This window comes from Tasmannia lanceolata, unplaced genomic scaffold, assembly GCF_043159265.1.
Source record: "Tasmannia lanceolata isolate RefF3 unplaced genomic scaffold, GAP_Taslan_0.1 ptg000007l, whole genome shotgun sequence".
NCBI classification, from domain to species: Eukaryota; Viridiplantae; Streptophyta; class Magnoliopsida; order Canellales; family Winteraceae; genus Tasmannia; species Tasmannia lanceolata.
The window spans coordinates 8,599,790-8,627,233 of NW_027518684.1; the positions used below are offsets into that span (position 1 = coordinate 8,599,790).

Below are 27,444 nucleotides of genomic sequence, written 5' to 3' on the forward strand. Positions count from 1 at the left end.
CACCTCCCACCGTATTTAGAGATTTGAGAGGGATCTGAAGAACAAAACTTGGCTCAGGTCGGGCTCGGAGGAACTTTCCTCAAAACCCCCTATAATAGCAAAGAGTGTGGGGGTGTGGAAATATCAATTCCGTGCTTACTTTTTATTTTCAGAAGTAATTGATATTTCCACACCCCTTGACCTGAGCCAAGTTTCGTTCGGATCTGAATGTTTGTATCCAATAAAACATTATTACGTGTACCAATTAGGCAATAGAACTGACCCAAATAAGCCCACTTGAACCCAATTCCCATCCTCTATATTTAACCGAGCTTCTGAATTGGCCTTAACGACCCATTTGAAAATAAGATTATTTCAGGGATTTGCTAGGGACTTCCGCAGAAAGACATTTCACGGCTGGCTGGAGAGCAGCCACCTCAAATGAATAAAATTAATAAAACAAAATGTGCTAAAAAGTGAGCCTGTGTAGCTGCTATCTCGTGCAACAGCAAGCCGTGAAATGCCTTTCTGCCAAAGTCGCTAGCAAATCCCTTACTTTAGATTGATTTAAAATAATCTTATTTGCAAATAAGGGCCGATTTTGGTGGTATCAAAAGAGTCCCTTGATCTTCATCTAACATTTTTTGGCCATCAATAGCTCTAAGTTTTGATTGTGCAAATCTTGCAGTATTCTGGCCAATCAGATTGCCTCATTGCGGTGCGCAGGTTGATATGGTCTAGATGCACAGGATTATGTTTTGCTTACCGCAGGATCCTTGCTAGAAGATAGAACAAGTGATGTTTATACAATCTTAATATGTAAGCCCAAGAATAATTCTTTACTGAAAAAAGTACAACATTTGATATTTCAAGTCCAGGGTGCAACAAGCATCGGATGTGCCGTGTATGTGGATGCACAGTGTATCTGCAACAGCATGCATGTACATATGCTGGTTGTGTGTGCTTTCAGAACAGAAGAATGCCAAATGTTTTTAGATGTGATTTTCACAAATAGAAAGACACATGAAATTCAAATCCGGAACATCATTGACCTAAAGGTTCAACAGCAGTCTTAAAGAGAAGAATGTAGACTTTATCAATGGAGAAGTATAAGAAACCTCCCGAGGAATGTGTGACGTATGAACCAAAGCTCGTCCCCACGATGCAGTGCCAAGCTGGACCATATGATGAATCAAATTCCTGGTTACCAAACAGCAAAAGAAAGAAACTTATAAAAAATTTCCACAGCCCAGGAATAAGGTAAGGCACAAAACAAATTTAATGAGCATAGCTATGGTAATACAACAAGACTGAACAACATTATGTGCACTAATAACAACAAATAGGGCAAGGCTTAACATTACAATAAAAAATACCTCAATGCATGGTTAGGTGCTATTGTGTCAGCACAGAAATTGCACAAAGATTTTAGCCATTGGGTTGGAGGCAAGCTCCCCTATTAGATTAACACCCTTAATTAGTTCTTATCAATTAAGTTCAAGTAGATACTACTAAGTGCTTAATAATAGGACATTTAGGAGTGACATACTAATAAGGGTATTTAGGGATGCTATGTTATTACATTTTTCAGCATTAGTTAGACATGATTTGCCAGTTTTATTGTTGAGCTCTCTATTATCTACCCCTCCATGTGATGCTGGACAACTAACACTATCATTTAAGTTTCGCAACTTGATGGCATCAAAATCCCCCAAGTGAGTCCATCAACAGCGTCATGCTATACCTGTTTCGAAATCATCATCCCCAACTAGACTTGCCCTTTTGCTAGGTTTACCTTTTTAACAGAATAAATAATCATAAACCCTGCCCATTCCTGTCTTTCTGTCTTTACGAGTGCAAACTGTGGAACAGCATGGTTATTTAGCCTTACATGGATGCCACACAATTTAAGCCAAGAAATATCAGCTACCTTTGCTGCTACATACCATTAGGGTGGTCATGGAAGCTTGTCGAGATTTGGCAGCCATCCATATAATGCCATTGTATCGCTGTTTTTCTTGTATCTCTGTTTTTCTTGTCTATCAGACAAACTTATTTCTTTATCTAGGCTCCTTATGTATTTTCAAGGGATGAGTTTTAAAACTCACCAACCATATGAAACCGGTTGGAAGAACAAATCCAGTCAGCCCTAAAATTTGTCCATTTTCATCTTTTTAGGAAAAGAGAAAACCTCTACCTCCTCTCCAATATAGTAGGAAAGGAAATCTCCCTTTGTCGCACTAAGCCTGTGACCTCAGGATTCACCTTCCCATTGTGCTATGTCTCCAAGCCCAAATTCTTCCTTGTCCCTATTTTATGGTTCCACATGTTCGATGATCTAATTCTAGACCACTTATCTGGTTGGCCCTTTACACATGCACAATGACACAAAATCCTGCACATCAAATGATCATGGCCTTCTTGTTTTCTTCAAGTATATGGTCTAACAAGACAAAGAAAACAACAATTCACGTTCATAAAAGAAATCTCTATAAATCCGAGGATTATGATACTTGGAGTTATAGGGTATCGACCATTGATGCCAAGGCCTCTGTTAGGTGAATGGTTTAGATCATTTAATAGGTAAGCTCCACTGTTGCCTGCTTGAACTTGCCATATAACAGCTCTCTTCAACTTTCTTCCTAATGAGGAAAACATTCAAACAATCTTAAACTGGTTGTTTGTCGTTCTGTGACATGAATTCGTCGTAGGAACAGTGGTTAAAGATTTAGACATCATATAATTTAGAGGAATGCCAGTGCACACAATGTAGCAAAGCAGTCCGATTATCCAAACCATCCACACCATGGGGGGCTAAATTTTGGATAAATTGGCTTTGTACACAAAATAAAAACACTAAATTGGCAATCGCTTATGGCAGAAGGAAGAAAAATAGAACAGGAACCAGGAGAGAAAAGGTTTTGAGAGCCAACAAGACACCAAAACAGAAATCAAGGACAGAGAACATGCAGGCCACAGAAAAAAAAAGGAAATTGAAGGGAAGGAAATAGGTAATGCGGTGATAGGCTTGTGAAGTCAACAATGCGAATCTCTAACTGTATGATTGTATGCAGTTCTTATACATGTAATTCAAAGAAAAGTAGATATAACCCGCATGCAAAAACAATAAAAGTTTTGTTTGAAGCTACATGAAAGTCTAGGAATCATGTTGCTTATGTGTAACAAACTTTGTGAAGTATAAGATTGAAGAAAACCATGGCCCAACATCCCAATTTGTGCAACTCTACGAAACTAAATTTCCAGGGTACATAAAACACAAAAACCTTAATGACACAAAGGAAATAACATAACTTAAAGAAGTCAGGAAACCATTTCCATATAAACACTGCAGACAGGACACTAGCAGCAGAGTGGAAGTGAAAACCTTTAAAATTTAAACCAATAAAAAAGTGAGTGCAAAATCCACGTTGCAAGACTCCCTACTTTCAAGTGACTAGCAAGGGAGGATCTGCAAGTGCTACAAAAAGAAGGATGAGCACAAAATGGGTGCATTCAATGTTGCAGACACATCATATACCAAACAACTGAGCTGCCAGATATGATAACCAAAATATAATGAATGAGCTAGATCTAAAGATAAATATGAAAATTTCGCTGCATTAAAGATGATGTTAATCCAGTTCAGTATACCAAGAAAAAGTAATCTCAGTTTCACTTGAAAATAATGGTTGCAGATAGTTCTAAAAGCACATCGCCAGCCCTCATAACATAGGTTAATTAGAAGGTAATAGCAGTGTATAATGGAAATCGTGGTCAAAGTTGACTGAGTTGGCACCTCAATCAAAGAATTTATATGAAACACGCAATGAAATAAACAAATTTCCAGCACTGTTGTCCTAGATTCATTAAATCCGAAGGAAATTTATATTTTGATCCCAAGGGAAGCTAAATGAGTTCCACAGTGCCGGAGTCATTACTCTTTCCCCCTCTTGGTTTCCATGTGGACCAATCGACAGTTGCAACAGAAGAAAACTAACCATAAGTTAACGCATAATAAAGGGTCATTAGCCGAAAACTAATCATAAGAAAGTAAACATAAAGGATAAGAAAACTAATCCGTTTATGTTGATCCAATTCTTCGGAAAGAAGTCCTTATCAAATTACAAATAACAACTCACGTGCATTTTCACTAGTTTAACTGAAAGTAAACAAGCTATTAGAAAAGAGTCAATTCACTAGATGTCCAATACAATCAACTCGGCCTTCCCCTTTCCTTTCTTGGCCATCCACTTTCCTTTCTTTGCTAGAGAATCTCCTAGTTTATTTAATTCATGAGGGAGATATTCGAACTCCGTATACTGATAGAAATGTCCATAGCCATTATATCCTTAATTGTCTTTTGGTATTTTGGATTCTTACATGTTTTTCCTTTGAGCCATGAAATGACCGTTGAAGAGTCACTCACCATGATCACGTTTTTAAATTTTTCTCAGACAACAGTTTCATACCTTGGTAAATAACTTCCATTTCTGCATCCATGAAGCTAGGTTTTATCTTTCCTACCACGGGTCCAAGAAAAGCAAAATGTACAAAGCCGTTGCAATCTCTTAACGCACCGCCGTATCCCGCAGTATTATCTTCATCATTGACAGAACCGTCAACGCTCAGTTTGAACTTGCATGATTCGAGAGGATTCCATCCTCCCCCAGTTTCCCTGTATTTTCTCATCTCACTGCTCACAATTAGGATTTTTTTTTTTTTTTAGGACCGGCACTGAAAATGGCATCCGTTCTGCAAAAATTAATAATAGTTAAAATTATGCATGAGACAAAAAAGGGATTTGCTAGCGTCCATAGGGAAACTTCACTCACAACTTTGTTCAAGATATTATAGATGCAGTACTTAGTAGATTGATGTGCTTAGGAGCTATGTCTGTGACGCCAGAGATCAAGGGCAACACCGCTGAAGCATAGAGTAAGTGTATTTTTTGTAATAAGGAAATCACATGATTTCAATGTTCAGGTGAAACTTTTGTATTGGGATTATGATTGGAATTTTATATAAGATCTTGCTTGTAGGCCATATATTGTAACTTTAAGTCTCTGCGTAGTGAAAGCTCTTTGATCGCCTTTGTCCATGGACATAGTTACAGAACGTGACGAACCACATAAATCATGTATTATCAATTTGTGATCCAATACTAGATTATAGAGACTACATATGCATCTTTATCACTGCATGCGTCATAGTCAGAAGTCAACATTTGATCCTACACCATTGATCTCGTCATCCACATTATCACTATCTGGTTGGAGACTTCTGTATTCTTCTATGAATAGAACAATGCAAGAGTATCCAATATCTTCTTTGTACTAACTATATATTGTGCTGAAGTAGAATTTGAGACTAACTTCTTAAGTGGTCAATGCTTTCCCAGCTTCCGTTGTCTACTCAAGCTCAGGAACACCTCTATAGAGTGCTAATTACACTGATAATTACCTACCCTGTTTGAAGAAAGCTTGAATAAAATGCTAATATTGAGACCTAAAAGTTTCATTATGGTCTTGGTGAATATGAATTCTAGCGGCTGGCAACATGGCTCATGGTAGATTGAGGATTTTATATATATATATATATATATATATATATATATATATATGGCACTGGTACTCAATATTTTTGAAGGCTTTCTGTTATTTCTGGGTATTCCAATTCCTTCATTCTTAAGATCAATTTCTTTTGGAAAGACATTGCATAAAACAAAAACAAGACCATGATCCACAACAGAAGGCATTTTGCAGATGGCATGTTGCATGCTGAGCAGCCACCTCAAGAATGAAGACAAAATCTATTTTTGGGAAATGATAAATGTGCCCCCTTTCATCACTTTGGACACTACGTGGCAATCAGGCCCGTTCATCCCAATCATAATCTCAATACAAAAGTTTCACCCGAACACTAAAATCATGTGATTTCCATATTACAAAAAATACACTTACTCTATACTTCAGCAGTGCTGCCCAGGTCTCTAGCGTCACAGACATGGCCCCTAAGCACATCAGTCCATTAAGTACTGCATCTATAATATCTTGAACAAAGTTGTAAGTGAAATTTCTCTATGGACGCTAGCAAATCCCATTTTTGTCTTATGCATAATTTTAACTATTATTAATTTTTGCAGAACTGATGCTATTTTTAGTGCCGGTCCTCAAAAAAAAAAAATCCTAATTGCGAGTAGGAGTGAGAAAATACAGGAAAACTGGAGGATGGAATCCTCCTGAATCATGCAAGTTTAAACTGAGCGTTGACGGTTCTGTCAATGATAAAGATAATACTGCGGGATACGGTGGTGCGTTAAGAGATTGCACGGCGATGTACATTTTGCTTTTCTTGGACCCGTGGTAGGTAACATAAAACCTACCTCCATGGATGCAGAAATGGAAGCTGTTTACCAAGGTATGAACAGAAAAAATTAAAAACCGTGATCATGGAGAGTGACTCTTCAACGATCGTTTCATGGTTCGAATTAATTCCGTCGTGAATTAAATAAACTAGGAGATTCTCTTGCAAAGAAAGGAAAGTTGATGGCCAAGAAAGGAAAGGGGAATACCGAGTTGATTGTATTGGACTTCTAGTGAATTGACTCATTTCTAATAGCTTGTTTACTTTCAGTTAAATTAGTGAAAATGCACGGGAGTTGTTATTTGTAATTTGATAGGGACTTCTTTCCGAAGAATCGGATCAATATAAACGGATTAGCTTTCTTATCCTTTATGCTTACTTTCTTATGATTAGTTTTCAGCCAATGACCCTTAGTATACGTTAAAACTAATCCTAAGTCCTAACCATCCATGTTGTGGGCTTCAAATGGATTTTACCCATCCATTTCCAAACCTTCAGTTGGTTAGTCATGCTTCTCTGCTAGAACGATTCTAGGATAATTGGCAACACAAACTGGGGCCCATGTTTAGATAGATTATTAAACCATCCTCGAATCCCAATACAGCCAAAAAGCACCATAATATGGCACAAATAAGTCTCATTGAAGCCTTTTCTCATCTATCTAAAGGAAAAAAAACCCTAGTAGGGATCCTGATATCTAATCTGCCACACCCGACATGAGCAATTCCAAAACAAAAGTCCCCAAACTAAAACAAAAAAGAAAGAAACCCCAGAAAACCCAACAGGAAGAACACTAAAGCAATTGAATAGGAACACAAAAAAAAAAAAAAAAGTAAAAGGCGAAGTTTTAGGGAGCATGCCTTCTTCAAGGTGAGGGCGAGACGTTTACTGTCGAGCTTAGGCATGGTGTCTAGGGCGTCACGTGCGCATCGGAAGGCAAGGTTTTGGTGGTCTAAGGGCATGTCTGAAGCTCGAACTCTGACATTAAGGCGTTCTTGTTGTTCTTGTTGTTCGTTGGCCTTTTTCTTCTGTATGAGGCTACTAAGGAATTTGCTCCTCCTCTCAAGCTCTTCCTCGGCTCCTTCCATCTCTTCTCATCTCCTCTACAAATCCTGCTTTTCCTCTTCTCTCATTTCAACCTCCATTTGAACAGAAGAGAAGAAAAAAAGGGGGAAAGGCAAAGTAAAGAAAAAAGAAGAGGATGATAGGGAAAAGAGATGAGATAGAGGACCAACAAACTGACCCCTCCCTCGACTTTCTTGCCTACTGCCTCTATATACTCATTGTCTTTACTTTTTGGAAATAATGAGTCGTACCAGAACCCAGGAATTAATTCCACTGAATTAAGAGCTGAGAGGGTATTTTGGTCACTCCATGGGGTAATTTGTGGAATGCTGAAAATTTTGAGACAGATGGAGCGGCATTTGTGGGAGAAACCGAGAAAACATGGATGACTTTGAAAACCTGTCGGTAATTCGTAGGGTTGGCAATTTCACCCGGAAAAGCGGCGACCCAACCCCCCGCCCCCGCTTGGGGAGGGGATTCTCCGATTTGAGTGGGGAAGGGGAAGGGGATTTAAAAAATTCCCCGGTAAGGGGAAGGGGAGGAGAAGGGGATGGAGTTCGCCCCGCCCCGCATTAATGCTTTTTTTTTTCTTATAATTTTTTAAGTGTTTTTTTTTTTTGGGGAAAACTACTAGAAACCCCTTGGATCAAAACATATCTACAAGATTCCTCCAAAATTTTTATAATTTTCATTAGTACAATTTTGTCCCTAAAATAGCTTTTTATGTTTTCTTTTATCCATAATCCATTGGGCATTGTCCCTCATTATATTAGTATATTACCCTTAGAAATCCCTAAAATCTCTCCACCGAACCATCACTATAAGGCAACATTAAATTATTTGAAAATCTCCCTCCCCCAAATAAAGGCAACATCTCTCTGATGAGTGATGAGATTTTATATGGTGTGCGCTCGTATAGTCCATTATTTTTCAAAAAGTAATGTATGGGCTACACCATAGGATGATCCAAACCGTCCATTTGACAGGCTACAATTTAAAAGTACTTTACAGGCCATACCATAGATCATCCAAACCGTCCATTTGATAGGCCACAACGTAAATAGATTGCGGCCCAAAAATCATTTCCATAGGATGATTGCAACCCTCCGATCTATAGAAGGTACCATAATATGCAATTCCTCTATAGATCAGAGGGTTGGGATTATCCTATGGAAATGTTTTTTGGGCCACAACCTATTTACGTTGTGGCCCATCAAATGGACAGTTTGGATTATCCTACAATGTGCCCATCAAGTGGAAGGTTTGGATCATCCTATGCCTATGGTAGTATGGTGTGCCCATCAAATGGACGGTTTGGATCTTCCTATGGTGTGGCACGTACAGTACTTTTTGGCAAGTGGGATTGGGAATTAGGGATCTGCTAGGAACTATTGATCAATTAAATGAGTCTCAGAGCAACCACCTTTGTCCCCATGTTAATAAAATGAATAAGACAAAATCTTAGCCTATGTGGGTTGTGTGGCTACTCTCACATGCAACAGCCAAGCCGCAACATGTCTGAAGTGATTGTTCCTAGCAAATCTTTAGTTTTAAACCTAACATTTAACAAAGTAAAGTGATTGTCCCCGAAGGATGCGAGGCGGGGAAGGGGAGGGGATAGGGATTAGATATTCCCCGTGGGGAGGGGAGGGGGATTCCCCACCATCCCCGCAGTGGGGAGGGGAAGGGAAGGGGGGAAATTCCCCGCAGAGGGGAAGGAGTAGGGGACCCCAACATCCAGCCCCGACCCGCCCCACTGCCAGCCCTAGTAATTTGTTCCCGTTTGGCACGTAGAAACAAAATTCGGCCTCTTTACTAAATCTTGACAGTGTAATGACAAAATTACCCCTTTTCATCTCGTTCTTCTAATATGATCGGGCCCCGTGAATATTGTTGCCATCACAAGTCCAGCCATTGATTCTTCTAATATCCTCATGGGATGATTCTAGATTTTCGATAAGGAATGATGAAATCCTAAAGATATTTTTGAGCCGTTGATTTTTTAATGCCTTAATCTTGAGAATGAGATCTCATTTAGTTATCAGAATTGGACCTAATGAGTTGATGGGTAATCAGATCAATGGTCCCAATCACCAAGCACATATGCCCATTCATCACGGCGAGATTAATGCCTCTCTCTCTCTCTCTCTCACACACACACACACGACACATAAAGTGTTTATGCTCTGTCGGCCAAAAAACAGTGGGTCCACATTGTTTGGATGATCCAAAGCATTCATTTGATGGGCCATGACATAGATAAGGTGTGCCCAAAAAATCAGCTCCCTAGGTTCATCCTAAACCTTCGATTTGTGCATGGTAAAAATGGACAGATTTGTGGAGATTTATACCCATCCATTTTAACATCCACAAATCAAGAGTTGGGATGATCCTATGGAGCTGATTTTTTTGGGCACACCGAATATATGTCAGGGCCCATCAAATGAATGGTTTGCATCACCCAAACAATGTGGCCCTGTTGTTTTTTGCCCAACCGAGCAGATAACACTTATCTGAGAATAAACACTTTTCTCTTGGGCCTTATTTAGGGTTTCTCTAAAGAAGTCAAAGCCTTGATTTTGTTGGCCTTATTTTTACGGATAGGATGGAGGGTTGGTTTGGCGTAATAAGACTAGGACCATGTGGGTTGCCTCTGAAGGTCAGCCAAATCAACGGCCTCAATTACAAACACAAGTCCCATGTGGGACCCAATGTTGATCATCAAGATTGATTCCTCCGTGTCCTTTGTGCGTAGATGCGATAGCTTAAACAAAAATATCATTAATTGAATCAATCCTATGCAGCATGAGAAAAAGAACGTAAGCCATTGAGGAATAAGCTACCTTGAAAACTAGTCTTTTTAAGCTTTTCATCTCCGTTCCAAGCCTCTTCTACCTTTTGGCCTTCCGCATGAAAAGAAAAGAAATCTAACTAAAATTCTTCTACTTCTGCAGTCCCATCTTACATGCGGCATGTATGTCGGATGATTATGGCCAATAATGTTATGGCCCATCACCATACTACAATTTTGCCTGCTCTACCACTCAAGGCCTTTGAGTGGCAATGATCTTGTAGGCAGGGGCTGTTAACGGACCCAATTCGAATCGAATCGATCTATTCATGTGTGTGTGTGTGTGTGAGGTATGATCTGTGTGTCACCATCCATTGAATCCTAATTCCGTTGGATCCTTCTTAGTCGGATGAGTATGTCCTAAGTCGTACAATTTCTAAAAGCAATCTGAGGCTATATCACCAGAAAATAATAGAGATGATTAAAAAAAACTATTGTAACCTTTTCATCCCGAAGACTTTGAGAATGAAGAAAAGAATATGATCGAGTTAAACTCTATAGAAAATTGTGAGCTTCAAGCTCATATAGCTTATATGAGCTTGAGGGCCCAAACACATGGGTCCCACATTTTTTGTGGTGATCCAAACCATTCATTTACAAGGCCCATCATAAATAGGGTGTATAGCAAAAATCAGCTCCATTAGATCATCCGAACCCCTCCAAAAGCGGAGGGCAAAAATGGGCAGATTTGTGGCAAACGGTGTCTGTCCATTTTGCCCTATACTTTTGGATGGGTTAGGATGATCCTCTGGAGCTGATTTTTTGTACACACCTTATCTATGTAAGGGCCTTTCAAATGAATGCTTTGGATCATCCTAACAATGTAGGCCCACATGTGTTTGTCCCTCAAGCTCATATAGCTTATATGAGCTTTAAGCTCACAATCATTTTCCTCTCTCTCTCTCTCTCTCTCTCTCTCTATATATATATATATATATATATATAGAGGAAAATGATTGTGAGCTTGAAGCTCATATAGCTTATATGAGCTTGAGGGCCCAAACACATGGGTCCCACATTTTTTGTGGTGATCCAAACCATTCATTTGTAAGGCCCCATCATAGATAGGGTGTGTACTAAAAATCAGCTCCATTGGATCATCCTAACCCCTCCAAAAGCGGAGGGCAAAAATGGGCAAATTTGTGGCCAACGGTGTCTGTCCATTTTGCCCTCCACTTTTTGATGGGTTTCGATGATCCTATGGAGCTGATTTTTTGTACACACCCTATCTATGTAAGGGCCTTTCAAATGAATGTTTGGACCATCCTAACAATATGGGCCCACATGTGTTTGGGCCCTCAAGCTCATATAAGCTATATGAGCTTCAAGCTCACAATCATTTTCCTCATATATATATATATATATATATATATATATATATATATATATATATATATATTGGGGGTAGGTAAGCTGGGATTGAACCTCCGACCTCCAAGTTGAAGAACACAGCCTTGACCAGCTAGAGGCTCAATCCCTGAGGGGTTGTTTGCATACAATATTTTAAAATCTTGGATTTCATCAAAATCTTGGATGGGAGACGAGAGAAGAAGGACACCGTCCTTCGTGGTGTCATTCGTTCTCAGATTTCTCACCCTCTTTTCGTCGAGCAAGAGAAGGAGATCGTCCCGTATGGGGAGTGATTTCTAAAACCTGGATTTCTTACTTAAAATCCTGGATAATGGATTGTAAAATCCATAATTTTACACTGCTTTGAAACTAAAATCTGGATTCTAAAATCCACGTATCCAAACGGCCCCTAATTGTTTGATATTTGTAATGCTATTTGTCACAAAATATACTTTTGCTTCGTAGGGACTGAGTGGATGACCCAATGGGTTCTTCTATTTTAGCCCTCCTTCATTCATAACACAATGTGACACTAAATTGGCACTAGAAATAATAAAATCCAAAATGAAATATAGTTTCACTTCCATTTCAAGTATGTTGGACCCATATTTTTGTTTTTCTTTAAATTATAAGTCTATTTTTAAAATATCAAAAAACCCTTCCTAGGTCATCTTGTTTTCCTTGCATGAACTAATGGGAAGACTGTGTGTGTGCGCGCGCGTGAGAGAGAGATGGATGGGGATTTAGCGGGCGGGATTTTGAGTCCCTGGTGGGCTTTGCAGACTGTGAGCAACTTCAAGGAATGTTTGGGACTCTTCAAACATGGACTTGTGCAGATTGTCAGTATAATTCACCATAAAATCGGGAAGCTTGTGGGTCCAACTCATGGGTCCAAATAAACAAATGTTGTGGACCCTCCCTACTGTCGGGATCAATCTAAGACTGCCAACCAGACCCACATCACATCTGGTAGCGTGTACTGCCAATCTTGATCTGGGGGGCCAAAAAAGGGCTCTGCTTCCATGCTGAACAGAGATTCGGTCCGAATTTTGTGGAAATCCTAAAAAATCCCTTTCTGGTGGTTAAAATCAACTGTTGGCCGTGGAGCCCAGCCTCCAAAACGGAGATCGAGAGGCAGTCCTAACAGCACCTTCTTCGGATTTGGATGAACATTATACTGCAAATATATCACATTAAATGAGACTCAACAAGGCAATAAAACAACCAATTAGTTTCACTAATCTGAACGATCATGCAATGCAGCTCACAAACAACGAATACCAAACCAGCCAGTACTCTCGAGACGAAAGCGAAATCTTATTACTTTTCTTGGGATGTTTCTGTACATGGTAAATGGACTTGAGAAAGCAGAAAACAAAGAAGGAAACTCATCTGATATTTTTATTTGATGTTATGTACATTTGTATACCAATGGACTGCAGAAAGGAACAAATCAAAGAATACAAAACAGAAGCAGTGGCTTACCATGCAAAGCAACTAAACAAAAAAAAAGGGAAACAAAGAGAAAATGAATGAAATGAATAGTAAAGCCACAACCTACAAGGGCATCAAGATACATATCTTACAGGTAGAGGAGACATGATTATTCCTGCACGAATGACCTTGAGGATAGCCAGAAACTTGAGCGGGGTGTCTTCAGAGAACCCCTCAAGCCTCCATGTGATATGTCTTGTGATCTTCTTTTCCAACTGCTTTTCCTTGTCGAGCTTGGCCAAAAGGAAGATATTGTTGGACCCGCCATGGTCCAATTTCAAAGTCACATATCTGCTCTTCTGGATTCAATGACCTGAAAATGTACTGTAGCGTTAGGTGGCATTATAAAAATAGTTATAAGGGAGATGATAAATCTGCCCCCCTTTTAACCACGTCTACAAGAACATTTCCTGTAGATGGAAGTCAATTGAAGATGCCTAGTTTTAGTACAATGTAAGTCCCACTGTCCCAGAGTCCATGTTCAAAGGTAGTAAGACTTCTCATATCAATCAAAATGCAAATAAAAGCAATCAGAAAGTATCACGCAACTCCTTCCATATGGTAGCCCTACCTCAGAATTCCTGCAACTTGAATGACCAGCTCAAAAACCATGCATATGTTAATTTTTTTTTTTTTTTGAATGATATGCTTAAGGTAATTCATAATCGTTAACCATAAAAACAAAGGCTGGCACTGTGGTGTGATAGAAAGTGTTCAACTGATTATTATATTGAAATTTCAAAACAAAAACAACCGTCCACAACAAATTAAATAGAAAAATAATCCCAATTCAAAATGCTGCATTTAAAAGGATCAAAATTCTAAGCAGTAAAATCCGGAAGAGAAATAAGCAACACACACACACACACACACACACACACACACACACACACACACACACACACACACACATATATATATATATATATATATATATATATATATATATATATATTCCTGTAACATGCATATGTAATGTGAAAATATAAAAATACTTGAAACAACCATAAGCTCAAACTGAAAGAAATCAATGAATTGTCTAGGAGATCGCCATTTGCAGGCAATGGTAAAAGTACGATGCGCAACTTACATCTCTTCGTAGCCTGATCTCTTATGACGCATACAAGTGATCTGCAAGATTCTCATAAAAATAGTTCTTTGTGAATTCATCAGTCTCAAAAGTTGAACAGGACTTTGCCCTTCAGACTTGAACTTCCAGTAGCACACATTAGTGGAATCTTAACTTCATTCATCTGTGCCTGTTCCTTGTCTACATCACGTGATTTGTGGAAGTCATCCTCATTGAAAATCGGTTGCCCTTCATATATCAAGTTTACCAACTTCTAAAATGCCATTCAAATTTTGAGATTGTGATTACATGTTCCCTACTACAAAATTCTCCTAGGGTAGTGAAACAACTCTTCTCTTTGGCTTCCATTTGACTATTCTTCTCTCTAAATACGCCATGTCATGGTTCGTAATTTTATTGGTGATACCACCACCGTTTGTGTGCGCCTGTTGTTCTCCGTGACTTCTGTCATAGTAACTTTCATCTAAGAGAAGCACATCCTGGTGATTGTCCATGCCCCTCTCCATAGATTCTCTATTGAACATCTGATCGGCACGAGGAGATAACGTGGAATATTTGAAGGAGTCACCATAATCAACGCTTGTATCAGTATCCGACGATGCCACATAATAAGACTCAGCTGACAGCTGCAAGAATTCTTCCTCTAAGTTATGCCGGTGATGCAGGATATCCTCTTCATAATGAGGTGGTGATCCAAGGTGAATTGAAGATGAGCGGGACACCATAATCTCATCAATGGCTGTCAATGGTGCTATGTTAACCTTTGGATCCATCCCATCACCTCCCTCCATCGTCAATGTAACAGGAGAAAATGAATTTAATCCCACCAAAGGCAAAAGATTACGTTCTTCGTGAGAAAATCTCCTCACTTGCTCTTCTTTTGAACCTGTGGTGTCCATTTGTTGGATAGGCACGGATTTCTGAATGCCATCCATCATTGAGGGTTCCAAAGCACGTTTACCATTAGAATCGAAGTAATCATTGACACGGAAACCAGCAAAAGTATCTGTTAAAGAAATATCAGACCCTAAGACATTTGTGCTATTCTCATCCCCGGAACTGTGTACAGAGTCAGACACATTTCTTGAGCTTTCTCCAATATGCTTATGGCCTTTCCTGCTTTTCACATGTTTTTCTTTACAGGGACTCAAGATCAAGTTTGTGAACTTGCTTCCGTCCACAGAATTCCCAGAAGTTTGATCCATCCACTCCCTAAACTCGCGCAACCAAAGAACAGATCTTTCTTTTTTCATGAATTCAACCCTATTCATTAAACCCACAATTTCGTCTACACCATCAGAAATGACATTGTCAACTCTTCTCAGATCCTCACGATCACGTGATAATGATTCGTGATCAACAGCTTCTGAGCTGCAATGTCTCCACTGTTCTTCGTCTTCAATAGAAGCAAGACGAGAAAACATCCTCTACAAAAGAAAAAAAAAGATGAAAATACAGAAGCTATCATTCTGGTATAGACTTGCAACCATCAATAAGAATAGGAAAGAGGATAGAATGAATCTTTATACAAGGACTCCCACTCACAAGCACAAATAATATGATTACAGAGACAGCTAAGAATAGTAAACAATCGGCAGAAGCTGCCACTTATCTTCAAAATCCACCTACCCTTTTTGTGTTGACACTGCCTTCCTCTTCACTTTCATCTTTTGCAGGACAGTAAAACCCATATGTAGCAGGCCGTTTCTGCCTGCTTGCTAAGATGATTTGCCTCTTCCAAGATTCTTGTGTGCTGATTCCACTTTCATCTAATTTCAACTTAATCCATACAAACAACAACAAAAAAACAAGTTAAATTTGTATTATCGGCAGATTGGGGAAGCAACAAAGATGAAAAGGAGTGGAACACTACATAGCTACATACATGGACACAAAGAGAAATAAAGGCTTACTCTCTCTGGATGAGTGAAAAAGCTGAAAACATGCGCCCGGTACCATCGAGCACAGCAAACTGGATTGCCTTCCAACCATAACCTTTGAAGAGATGGAAGGCCTGAAAGGAGCTCCAATTCTGAAAAATTGGAAATAATATTGTACGAAAGGTCAAGGCCCTCAACTGACTTCAAATGCTCAATCCCACGCAAAGTAGTTAAAGCATTGTTCCTCAAAACAAGTTTAACAATTGGGCACGCAACCTGCAGAATCCAACAAATCCTAGGTGTGGGTTCACATCTAATGTGCAATTCAGAAAAATAAAATCAGATAAAAGAACACATATGGGTCATAAACTGAGAAAACAAATCAATCAGCATTCTTTTTCTCAAATGGGACTTGTTGCAAGACATTGTCAGCCCCTCTAGATGAGGTGCATTTATTATGTTCAGCTATGATTTTTAAAGAAGATCATTCTGGAGATGGGAATGTTTGATCTGAAATCTAACTATTTGAGTATGTAACAAGCTTTAGATGGCAAATTGGTAGGGGTCCCCTCCAAACCCCAGCTTAGCTATTAAAAAAATAAAAAAAAAGGCTTTAAGTGGCATGTAATCTTTTTCCTTTTTTTTAAGAGAGCCACAGCAACAAACAAATAATGCTCACGGACCCAGCTGGTCATGAGCGAAAAAGCAAACACAAAGTATCACACAAGGGCTAAATTTCAGACACGATTCAGAAGACCTCAGAAGAAGCCATAGAATTCCTAAGTACTACTCCTCAAGCTAAAGAATTAGCAGCCTCGTAGGCCGACGCCGGGTGTGCTGAAAACAAACATGGTGCCCAATCATATCCTCGAAGTAGTTGTCAAATCACCACCATCCTTTTACTGGACCCATTTGATTCTGGAACCTACCTCCACAATCAATCACTCCCAAGAACTAGGGTTCCAGAAGCTCTGCTTCCACAACCAATCGCTCCCAAGAATTAGGATTCCAGAAGTTTAATCCCCAACTTCAACGCGTAGATTTCTGCTTCGTTAGTCTTTTGTACCAATCAGTCCCGCAAATGCAAGCTTTACTGCTCTCAAATAGTTTCTAAAGATCCCCCCGACACCCAGTGGACTAAGGCCACCAATACTAAGACCCATCAAAGTAGGAATGTCTCTAGCCACAACACTAAAACTCCACAATTCCAAATTATAAGACTGTCGACCTCTTATTATTAGTCTCATCATAAGTGTGTATAAGACTCTTGCAAAGGTTCTCGCCACTAGACTTTGGAGTGTTAGATCCCATCATATCAAGAACAAGGCACATTCATGAATGGAAGAAAAATTCTAGATGGAGCACTGATAGCTCATGAATGCATTGAGGCTCACTACAAGAGCGGAAAAGATGCAAAAGGTGTATGATAGAGTGGAGTTGGGGATTTCCTAGACTATATGTTAGGGAGGCTCATCATCGGGTATCATTAGAAGCAATGGATGAGACTTGCACATCCTCTACTTGGTTCTCAAATCCTACTAAGAGAAGTCCTAAATGCCTTTTCAAGAGTTCATGATGATTAAGGCAGGGCGAACGACTCTCTCATTTCCTATTCATCATTGTGGTTGAAGCACTAAGCAAAATGATAGACAAGGAAACCAGAGGGATAGTACATGGCTTCAAGGTTGGATAATTCATATCTTGAGGTTTGTCATTTGCAATTTGCAGATGACACGTACCATTCAAAAAAATTCGCAGATGGCATGCTGTTGTTCTGTGGAGTGTCAATTGAGCACGCAAGAAGACTGAAAGTAGTCCTCCAATGCTATGAGGTAGTTTATGAACAGCATGTGAATTTCACCAAGCCGGGAGTAAAGATGGAGATCAATTAGTGGAGGAAATTGCAAATGTCCTTAGCTGTGGTAGAACTGACCACCGTAGCTCGTATCTTGGCTTCCCTTTAAGTAGCAAGATCCCTTCTTTTCATCTTTCTTAATTTTTGTCAAAGTCGTAACTTTATTAGATATACAGAACTCCTGGCCAACTTAAAACTCTAAAGTAAAACAAACCTCTATAACCAACCTAAAGCTCTAGCTATTTCTCTCTTGCACAAATGGAGCTTGTCTTTTCCTTTTTAATTGGTTTGTAAGAGCTTTTTGGGAACTGTAATTACCCTTGACAGCTCTTTAAATAATAAAAGACAATATGGGTCAGTGCAATTATCAAAACATGGTTGTGCTGACTAAAATAGATCCAAATGCACGTAATAAACTGAAATAAAAAAATAAATAAATATGTTAGCATCACACTAACAAATCCTCGGCATCACACCAGTGGAACCCTAGGCATCAAACCCAAGGGATCAAAATGGGGTGAGTGGTCCCGTGAGGCCCACTTCAACACATGCTTAAGGACCATCTCAGAAGATTCTTTCTCCTCTCGTTCTTGATCCCCATCAGCACCATTAAAAAATATATGCGAAGGAATATTCTCATAAAATATTGATCACTAAGCTAGTGAATTATTGCTTTCAGCAAGGCAAGAGAGCAGCTAGCCAAAAATTGTGAAACTACTCTCTTGTCTGATTTGCCCAAAAAGTTTGTTTGGAAATGGCAATTTTGTACCTCTAGAAATGAGCAATTACGACAACAGCACAATCTATTTGATGTTTAATGTCTGATTTGGTTAGCATTTAATCAAAGCCACCAGATCTTCAGTGTATATATTCTTGTTTTGGGGATCATTTAGCACTTTTTTTGCATATTTTTAGAAAGCATTGTCTCTCTGCATGGAAGGTTGTCAAGAACTCCAAGTTTCAAGCACCTCTATAGTGTGATTCCTTGCTGCATGTGTACTTGTGTGAGTTTTTCCTTCAGTGACTCCCCTTATTGTAAATGTACACTCAACAAGAGGACCAACATGCATATAACTATCACCCTATTAAAGCCCCAATAACCAGTCATTGAAGGAACTAAAAGCAACGAAGCATCCAAAATTCTAATTTCAAATAAAAACTTACCAATCATTCCAACAACTGTGAGCAATCAAAACAGCAGCCATCCAATTCAAGAGTAGTCGTGTCACACCGAATCTTACCTCAGACAATGAAGCAACAGTCCGCAGATGATTGAACCCAAGATCCAGGTGCTTCAATTTGGTACACTTCCGCAGATTATCGACTTTTGCAAATTGGTTCCGACTTAGATCCAGGGTTTCAACAACGGGAAGCAATTGCAAGGACTCGTCCATAAGAACTAACCCATTGCAAGCAAATGAAACGAGCGACAATTTATTCCATACTGGCGAGTCCTTTATACTCACAATTCGACTAGCAAATACATGCCTCAGAGCATCCTGAATCAACGGCCCAGAAGTAAATAAAAAAATGCATTGAGAAACTCAGATAATTTAACAGAAATCCTATGCCTATATGCCTGCTTGAAAGCTATTGACTATATCAATTCCAAGACTAACAATACCATTATTTCCAAATAACCATATTTAACTTCAAGAGAAATTTTATGGTGGCCGACCGTGAAGTCCCATCAAGGTAGTACGTTAGACGTACCACCCTTGATATTTGATCCAACGGCAGCCTCTTAAAAAGTGGGCTGCTGTTGGATCAAATATTAAGGGTGGTACCGCTTTGACGGTACTTCACGGTCGGGCACCATATAAAAACTCTAACTTCAAAACCATTTGCATATATCAGATTATATGCAAATAATTTTTAGCAGTATCCAAAGACGACCTAAATAAATGAAATCAATGAAAGAAAAGCAAATCGTCTGAAAATTTTAAGAAGGAACACAAAATTAAAACTGAAAAAGACACAATAAACACACTTAGGCCCGATTATTGAACTCAAATTTACTTTAATTTAGAGTCCAGTAATCAGTTTTGGACTCGCAAAGTAAATTTGAGTCCAATAATCAGTTTTAGACTCACAATTGGTTCTCAAAATCCAAAACAAACAGGGCCTTACTGACACAAAATTAAAACTGAAAAAGAAATAGAAAACAGACTTAATTTAGAATTGTGACAAATGATCTTCTCCAATGTATACCTATTGATTATTGGACTCAATTTACTTTAATTTAAAGTCCAATAATCAGTTTTAGACTCGCAATTGGTTCTCAAAATAAAAAACAAACAGGGCCTTACTGACACAAAATTAAAACTGAAAAAGACACAGTAAACAGACTTCATTTAGAATTATGACAAATTATCTTCTCTAATGTAGGCATATTGATTATTGGACTCAAATTTACTTTAATTTAGAGTCCAATAATCAGTTTTGGACTCACATTTGGTTCTCAAAATAAAAAACAAATAAAGCCTTACAATTAAAACTTAAAACAGACTTACAGTAGAATTGTGACAAATGATCTTCTCCAATGTATGCCTAAGCTCAAGAATCCCCCTGGCGGCGGACGTTGAGAGGTCACATCCGCGAAGCTCCAAAATCCTAAGCCGGCCAAACAGCAACAGAGAGAGCGGCGTCGGATCTCTCGCCGGTGCCGGCAATACAGAGACTACCTTCAGAGAGGTCAGCAGCCGGAGAATTCTCCGGAGCTGTTCAAGCGCGCGATGATCTCCGAGATCCGATATGTATGCCCGGAGGTAATCTATTGGAGCTCCGGCGAGTAAGCCTTCGAGTTCTTGAAGTTGTTCGAGTCGAGATTGTACATAGTGCAATCCGACTGGATTTAGCTTCAAAATTAGGGTTCCGTCGAGCAAAAAACCCGTTTTTTTCTCTACGAACTTTACGAGGAAATCGAGATACCGATCTCCGGTCACTATCGCCATTTTCCGGCGACCTAGGACGGAGAATTTAGTGTTTCAGAGAGGAAGGAGAGAGAAATCTCCATGAGTGAGGAATTAGGGTTAGGGTTTGTTTTGAAACTGAAGTGCTGCTTTTAGAGGAAGCTAATTGAAGAAATTCAATTCAAGATACAAGGTTTCTTCCTATATAGAGATCTTAGGATGAGAAATTATGTATTTTTGTGGAGAGAAAAGGTTTTGTGACGGTGTAATTAGGGTTTTGGGAAAGAGAGAGTAGTCACATTTAGGGTTAGGTTTTTTCTTTTTTTTGGTGTTTGGAGGAAGAGATGAGAACGAGAGAACCGCCATTGCCGTACGGGGAAAGAGGTCCGCAATTTCGTAACGGAAGCCAACAGTTCCCCCTCTAATCATTGGTTTAACTTTTGGATTTATAAAGAAACCGCGTTTTATAAACTTCTGTTTTTGTCTACTGATATTGACACTGCCATGTTTTAATAAGTGCACAGACTCAGCTTGTCTTTTGTTTTTTAACTGGCTGCTTTATAGCTTTTTGGGAACTGCAATAACCTTTGCCAGCTGTTAAATAATAAAAGACAGGATATTTTAGTGTAATTATCAAAACATCGTGCCAATATCTGTTGCCTTTGTTTGTACTTCCGTTTTAATTTTTTTTAAGTTTCTGAACTCCGAATGAAGGGCTGGGTTGACTCACTGACCCGCTCATTTTGTGTACGAGTTACTCATCATCCCGACTCTGTGGGGCCCGACTCACCAATTAAAATGCAGAAGGTAAGGAATAAACAGTGGAACAGTGGTTGAGGATAGATGATTTTTGCTTCGAAGTGGGCCCCACCCATTATGACTTATGAGAACTCTGCCTCAACATGTTCCCATATAAAATCCAAAGTACATGGTGTCAATTACAGGGGCCCAACACTTAGATAATGATAGTTAGCTTCTTATTCGAGCCAATCATTAGTGTGTGAGTTATGCTGAGTCCTTTATCTCACACTCAAAATCAATTCCCAGTAACTCGGGCCATTGATGGGTGAGTTGACATTTGACTCGGAGACAAGACATTGCGTGCAAGTCATTGTTAATGTCGCACTCCTTCCTCGTTAGCAACTCCTCGTGGATTGCAAGAGAAGATTATATAAATAAAATGAGAGAATTGCTAAAAAGAAGGGCGCCCCTCAAAAGCCCAACCCCAAATGTAAAATTAGGCCAGGTTTGGCATCCATGAAATATTAGTTTATCAAGTGGTGGGCCGGAGAGTGAGAGGGTCCTCTCCCACTCTCACTCTCCCTCCCCATCTCTCTACACTTAGGTAAGCTATATTCATGGTTGCCAAGGCCATGCTTGGCAACCTGGAAAAAGTATTCCATTGAATATTTCTGTGGTCAATTGTAGGCCGGAGAGGGAGAAGCTTGAAAAAGCTCCTAGAAATCTGGAAAATAAAAAATCAATTTTTTTTATTTTTTATGTTGATTTCTTTTGATAAAAAAACAATTTTAAGTAGGCATTTTTTCTAATGATTGGTGATGCTCTCTCCACCGCCACCAACTCAAGCCTTACACTATCTCTCCTTCTTTGCCCCTCCACCGACTTGGCCCCACAATTATTCCATGGAATGATTTTTCATGGTTGCCAAACATGGCCTAAAGGTATGATTTAATGCAGTTGGGTGACATGGATCCATTGAGGCCCTTTGCAGCTGAGATTTTGTAACAACGCCCTTCAATTTAGCATTTCTTCCTAAAATTGTATTCTGATCTCCATGTTTTTCCCTTGACAATCCTAATCCTCCAAGAAGTGATCCAGTTTGGACTAAGCAGAGAAGAACCACTTACCCTGTGCAAGTACATCAAAAAAAATATTCAGTGTGCCCACATTATTTGATGATCCAAATTTTTGATGTGTTGGGCCCCAACTTAAGTAGGGTGTGTCCCAAAAATCACTTCCATAGGATGATCCTAATCCTCCAAATTTGTACAAGTTTTTATACCAGGTCTGTCTTTTCTAAGCATCTATAATCAGACGGTTAGGATATATTTTTGGGACACGACCTATTAAGTTGGGGCCCAACATATGCATGGTTTGGATCATCTATTAGGGTAGGTTTTTTTTTTTTTTTTTTTTGGTATACTTGCATGTGGGTGGCTGCGTATACGATATAAAAACTCATGGGAGAGTTTTATATATGCCATTCAAAAGCCTCATGATGCATATGATATAAGATATTAATAAATAATTGCGCATTGATAACTTCTTATAAATTAATAAAAAAAATCTCCTTTCTTATGAGCAACCCATTACCAGGAATATGATGGACCTCCTTCACATATTATGAGCCACACATGTATTGTATTGGACCCCACTGATTCCATCAATGAGATGGCTTGTATTGTAGGTCTCCCAAATGGTACTTGTTCAAGTGATTGAAGCCAAGCTGGTAATAAGGACCACACAAGATTAATCTACTCTATATAAGGGGGCGTGATATATATATTCGCCCCTTTTTTTAACTCGTGGAAGCCCCCTCCAGTGTATATATGACTATTCTTTTACACTGGAGGGCAGGGCTATCTCGAGTAAAAAAGGGGGCGAATATATCATTTCCCAAAGGAGAAGACTTGGGTAGTCCACCAAGTCATTTAAAATCTTATTGATTTAAGTTTTCTTTAAGTACTTAAAACCTTATAAATGTAAATATATTAATAGCTATTAAATATATCTTACAAATGCAAAATTTTCATATCCCTATAAAGACCGTACTCTATTAAATCCCTTAGAGATGTAATTTTTTAAAGCTATTAAATGCCATACACTTTTAAGGGATTTTGCAAGTCGTTGGGGGGGGGGGGGGGGGGGGGGGTTGTACAAAATTCCTTGGAGTGCATTGGTCATTGGGCTTGGGAGTAGGGAGGACAAAGGGATTTTGCAAGTCGTTGGGGGGCCGTGGCCACCCCATGCTATCTGTGCCTCCGCCCCTGCTCTTCCCCCTCCTTGGAGATTTTCAATGTTCATTAATGATATTCTTGATCATGTGGTATGTTTCTATATCAAGTTTCAAGACGTAGCTCATGGGGAAGTGTCCCATGCAAAGATTTTCGATTTTCTACCCAGCGGTTATGAGAGGATTCTTTCTGTTAGTATCTCGCTTGTGTTTTTCTTTTTCTTTCTTCTCCTTGTACTCTATCTTGCCCCGGCTATATCGGTTGATCTGCTTTTCTTCTCAAATATATTTTCTTCATTTAAAAAAAAAACAAGAAGTTATCATCCACAAGATATTTAATAATTAATGAAAAAATTACATTTATAAGATTTTAAATAACTTTGGGTCAACCGTGAAATGTTACGTCCATATGTAAGGTTTTAAATATCCTTGGGCCCCAAGTTAATATAATATAATATAAAAAGATTTGGCTATGATTAACAAAGAAAGGATATATTTGTTTGGACCACATGTAGTATGTTGCATGCCCACTTATGTGGATGATCTAAGCCATGCATTTATTGGTCCTGCCGCAGATCGCTTCTATGTCAAAAATCTTCGTAAGATTATCCTAACCATCCGATATAGTTGGTGTAAAATGGACGTCCCTGAAGGTTTAAAAAAAGTCGGTATAGAAAACTACAAAAGTTCAAGTATTAGGATCATCTTATGGAAAATATTTTTGGGCACGGCCTATATATATATATAGGCCGTGCCCACTTGTGTAGGTAAGTTACCTACACACTAGCTTAAAATACAGTGGGGGCCCACATTGTTTGGGCGATCCAAACCATTCATTTGAATGGTCCTCACATAGATAGGGTGTCCACAAAAAATCAGATCCATAGGATCATCCCAACCATTCAAACTATGGAGGCAAAAAATGGACTAATTTGTGAAGGTTTATACACGTCCATTTTACCTCCACAAATCGTAGGGTTGGGATGATCCTATGGATCTGATTTTTTGAGATGGGGGACCAACGAATGAATGGCTTAGATCATCCAAATAGACAGGATCCATTGTACCTTTTAATTTGATATAAAATGTCACTCAATCAATGGGAGGAGGGAGATGTGTTTTCACCATTTTGCCTAAATGGTTGACAGTATTCCCTCTTAGAATTCATGCTGGAGTGCTCTTTTTGTGAATTGGTCTCGATCACCAAACAGGTACCTCACACAACTCAGTCAATGAGACAAGAAGAAATCAAAATACTCACGTGGTGCTCTAGAGAAATGAATGGGAAGGATATATCTTACGATGGAGAGCAAGATAGGTAGGAAATGTTATAAATTAACTCATGTGATGTACATCAGAAACCCACATGTGATGCATGCAAATGAGAACAAAAAAGGGGATAAGAAGAGAATTATTTTAGGCAAATGATACTGGCACAACCATGTTTTGATATTTTCACTAACTCATCCTGTCTTTTAGCATTTAAAGAGCTATCAAAGGTTGTTACAGTCCACAAAAGCCAATTAGAAAAGAAAAGACTCGCTGGGTTTGTGCAATTATTAAAACATGGTTGTGCTGATTTCATTTCCCTTATTTGAATAACAATTGGGCTGTGATCATCCTATGGGACCTATGGAACCTATGGAAATGATTTTTAGGGCACAACCTATTTACATTGTGGCCCATCAAATGGATGGAATGGATCATCCTATGGTGTGGCCGTAGAGTAACATTAAGACCCAATTGTAGGCCCCACCCATATTTTCCAAAATGAAGTGTATGGCCCACACCATAGGATGATCGAAGCCATCCATTGATGGGCCACAACGTAAATAGGTTGTGCCGTCAAAATCATTTCCATAGGATGATCGCAACCCTCCGATCTATAGAGGTTTCCATACTATGTTGTTTCTATTTAGATTGGAGGGCTAGGATCATCCTATGGAAATGATATTATGGGGCACAACCTATTTTTGTTGTGGCCCATCAAATGGACGGTTTGGATCATCCTATGGTGTGGACGGTACAGTTCATTTTGAAAAATATGGGTGGGGCCTACCTTGTTCAAAGATTTCAACAAATTAATTGTTGCCCCACTCATGTGTGTGTGTGTGAGAGAGAGAGAGAGAGAGAGAGAGAGGTGGTGTTGCACCGGTTTCAGACTTGGGGGATTTTACGCAAGAAGGAGGGGGAGTATCACTGCCAAACTCCGATTGGGTGCCGATTTTTTTGCCCCAACCTAAAGAGAGATCGCGTACACAAAATGCAAGATAAGATTTTTATGAACAAAAAAATCTTCATAAAAATTATAGTCACTTCTCTAAATTTAGCTCACATCCTTAAGGATGAAACCAAAATGGAGATTGTCGTCAATCGTCTCTATAAAATTTTCGAAGCCTTGAAATTCATTTCACACAGTGGAAAATAAACTTGCTCTTCTACCCAATACATCAACAACTTTACTTTAGCTTCGAGATATACGCTTCCCTATAATATAAAGTAAAGTCACTCTTCTATTCAATGCATCGACAACTTTATTTTGGCTTTCAGTTTATGCCTCAGAGATGAAAATAAAAGCCACAAGATAAGAGTTCCACTTGGCATGCCGAGAATTAAGGGGAAGTGATATATTCACCCCCCTTTCTCCCCAGGGCCAGCCCCCTATAGTGCATTTATGACTACTCTTTTACACTCGAGGGGTAGCCCGGGGAAGAAAAAGGGGAGAATAAAGGCTTTATTTACACCATGGCCCACATATAGTAATGCCAATATCAATAGTATAATATTATTTGAATTAGGAAAAGATTTCTGAGCTCGAGCTCAGCTTGAGCTAGAGCTCAGAAACACCATCTCCCATAGTTGTTTCACTCATCCAACCTATTCATTTTATAGGTTATGATTAGAATTATGATTTGTGGTTATGGTTTGGATTATAGGTTAGGGTTAGGGTTAAGATTTATGGAGGTTTAAAATGGATGGTTAGAAGATATGCTTCTATAGATCGAATGGTTAGGATTATAGTATGGAGATGGTATGTTAGCAACAACCTATCTATGTGACCTCTTATAGAATGAATGGATTGGATGAGTCAAACAAAACATGGAGATGGTGTATTTATATTGCTCAGAAAGCTCGCCCTCTATTTGAATAATGATATTTCTAACCTTTTCCAATATTTCTACACATTTTGTTTGTATTTACTTGAAAATGATTCATTTCCGTAGAAAAGTAAAACAAAACAAAGGTAGATATAGACTCCACAATTCCGAAAAAGCTCTCACCATGCAATAAGAAAGTGTAAAATAAGGTGAGTTCATACCATTAGCATTTTCACGATTCAGCTTTAACAATCCTAAAATAAAGTCCATGGAAATATTTCCTCACGGATGGTTGGGCATGTGCAAGAGTACGTATAGACAAGAATTAGATGTGGTTGGGCATGGCACCTTTCGACGAACTTCTGAATATCTTGGTCAAAGTTAGACTGAAACGACTTGAATCCTGAATCTCATGCACAATTTTTAACCGTAAAGAGATATAGAGTACACATAATGCATTACCTTTGAAAATAAAATCTTCATAAAAATAGTCACTTCTCTAACCTTAAGATCACATCCTAAGGATGAAACCA

At 39.0% G+C, this 27,444-nt stretch overlaps 2 protein-coding genes across 3 annotated transcripts; both read right to left on the minus strand.

Moving 5' to 3' along the window:
- Positions 1-797: 797 nt before the first annotated feature.
- On the minus strand, positions 798-7,908 carry LOC143881736 (uncharacterized). The gene is made up of 2 exons (XM_077384991.1): positions 7,203-7,908; positions 798-1,179 (listed from the first exon to the last, which is right to left on the minus strand). The coding sequence occupies exons 1-2, from the start codon at positions 7,428-7,430 to the stop codon at positions 1,024-1,026; spliced, it is 384 nt and encodes a 127-aa protein (XP_077241106.1). The 5' UTR covers positions 7,431-7,908; the 3' UTR covers positions 798-1,023.
- A 4,253-nt stretch (positions 7,909-12,161) lies between these two features.
- On the minus strand, positions 12,162-21,263 carry LOC143881739 (uncharacterized). 2 transcript variants are annotated; one of them, XM_077384993.1, is made up of 7 exons: positions 20,441-21,263; positions 19,169-19,426; positions 16,106-16,348; positions 15,822-15,971; positions 14,193-15,619; positions 13,195-13,415; positions 12,162-12,785 (listed from the first exon to the last, which is right to left on the minus strand). In XM_077384993.1, the coding sequence occupies exons 1-5, from the start codon at positions 20,879-20,881 to the stop codon at positions 14,504-14,506; spliced, it is 2,208 nt and encodes a 735-aa protein (XP_077241108.1). In that variant the 5' UTR covers positions 20,882-21,263; the 3' UTR covers positions 12,162-12,785; positions 13,195-13,415; positions 14,193-14,503. The 2 variants fall into 2 exon arrangements, with proteins under 2 accessions (XP_077241108.1, XP_077241107.1); XM_077384992.1 differs by lacking the exon at positions 12,162-12,785 and having other exon boundaries at positions 12,907-13,415.
- Between the last annotated feature and the right edge of the window lie 6,181 nt (positions 21,264-27,444).

What these genes read in the sequence shown, in the direction of transcription:
- LOC143881736 (XM_077384991.1), bottom strand. Translation starts at nt 7,430, where the DNA reads ATGGAAGGAGCCGAGGAAGAGCTTGAGAGGAGGAGCAAATTCCTTAGT. An exon ending in TCGCCCTCACCTTGAAGAAG is followed by an intron (nt 1,180 to 7,202) that starts GCATGCTCCCTA and finishes TTTGGTAACCAG; the next exon opens with GAATTTGATTCATCATATGG.
- LOC143881739 (XM_077384993.1), bottom strand. Translation starts at nt 20,881, where the DNA reads ATGGCGATAGTGACCGGAGATCGGTATCTCGATTTCCTCGTAAAGTTC. An exon ending in TCATTTGTCACAATTCTACT is followed by an intron (nt 19,427 to 20,440) that starts GTAAGTCTGTTT and finishes CCGTTGATTCAG; the next exon opens with GATGCTCTGAGGCATGTATT. An exon ending in CTGTTGCTTCATTGTCTGAG is followed by an intron (nt 16,349 to 19,168) that starts GTAAGATTCGGT and finishes TGGATTCTGCAG; the next exon opens with GTTGCGTGCCCAATTGTTAA.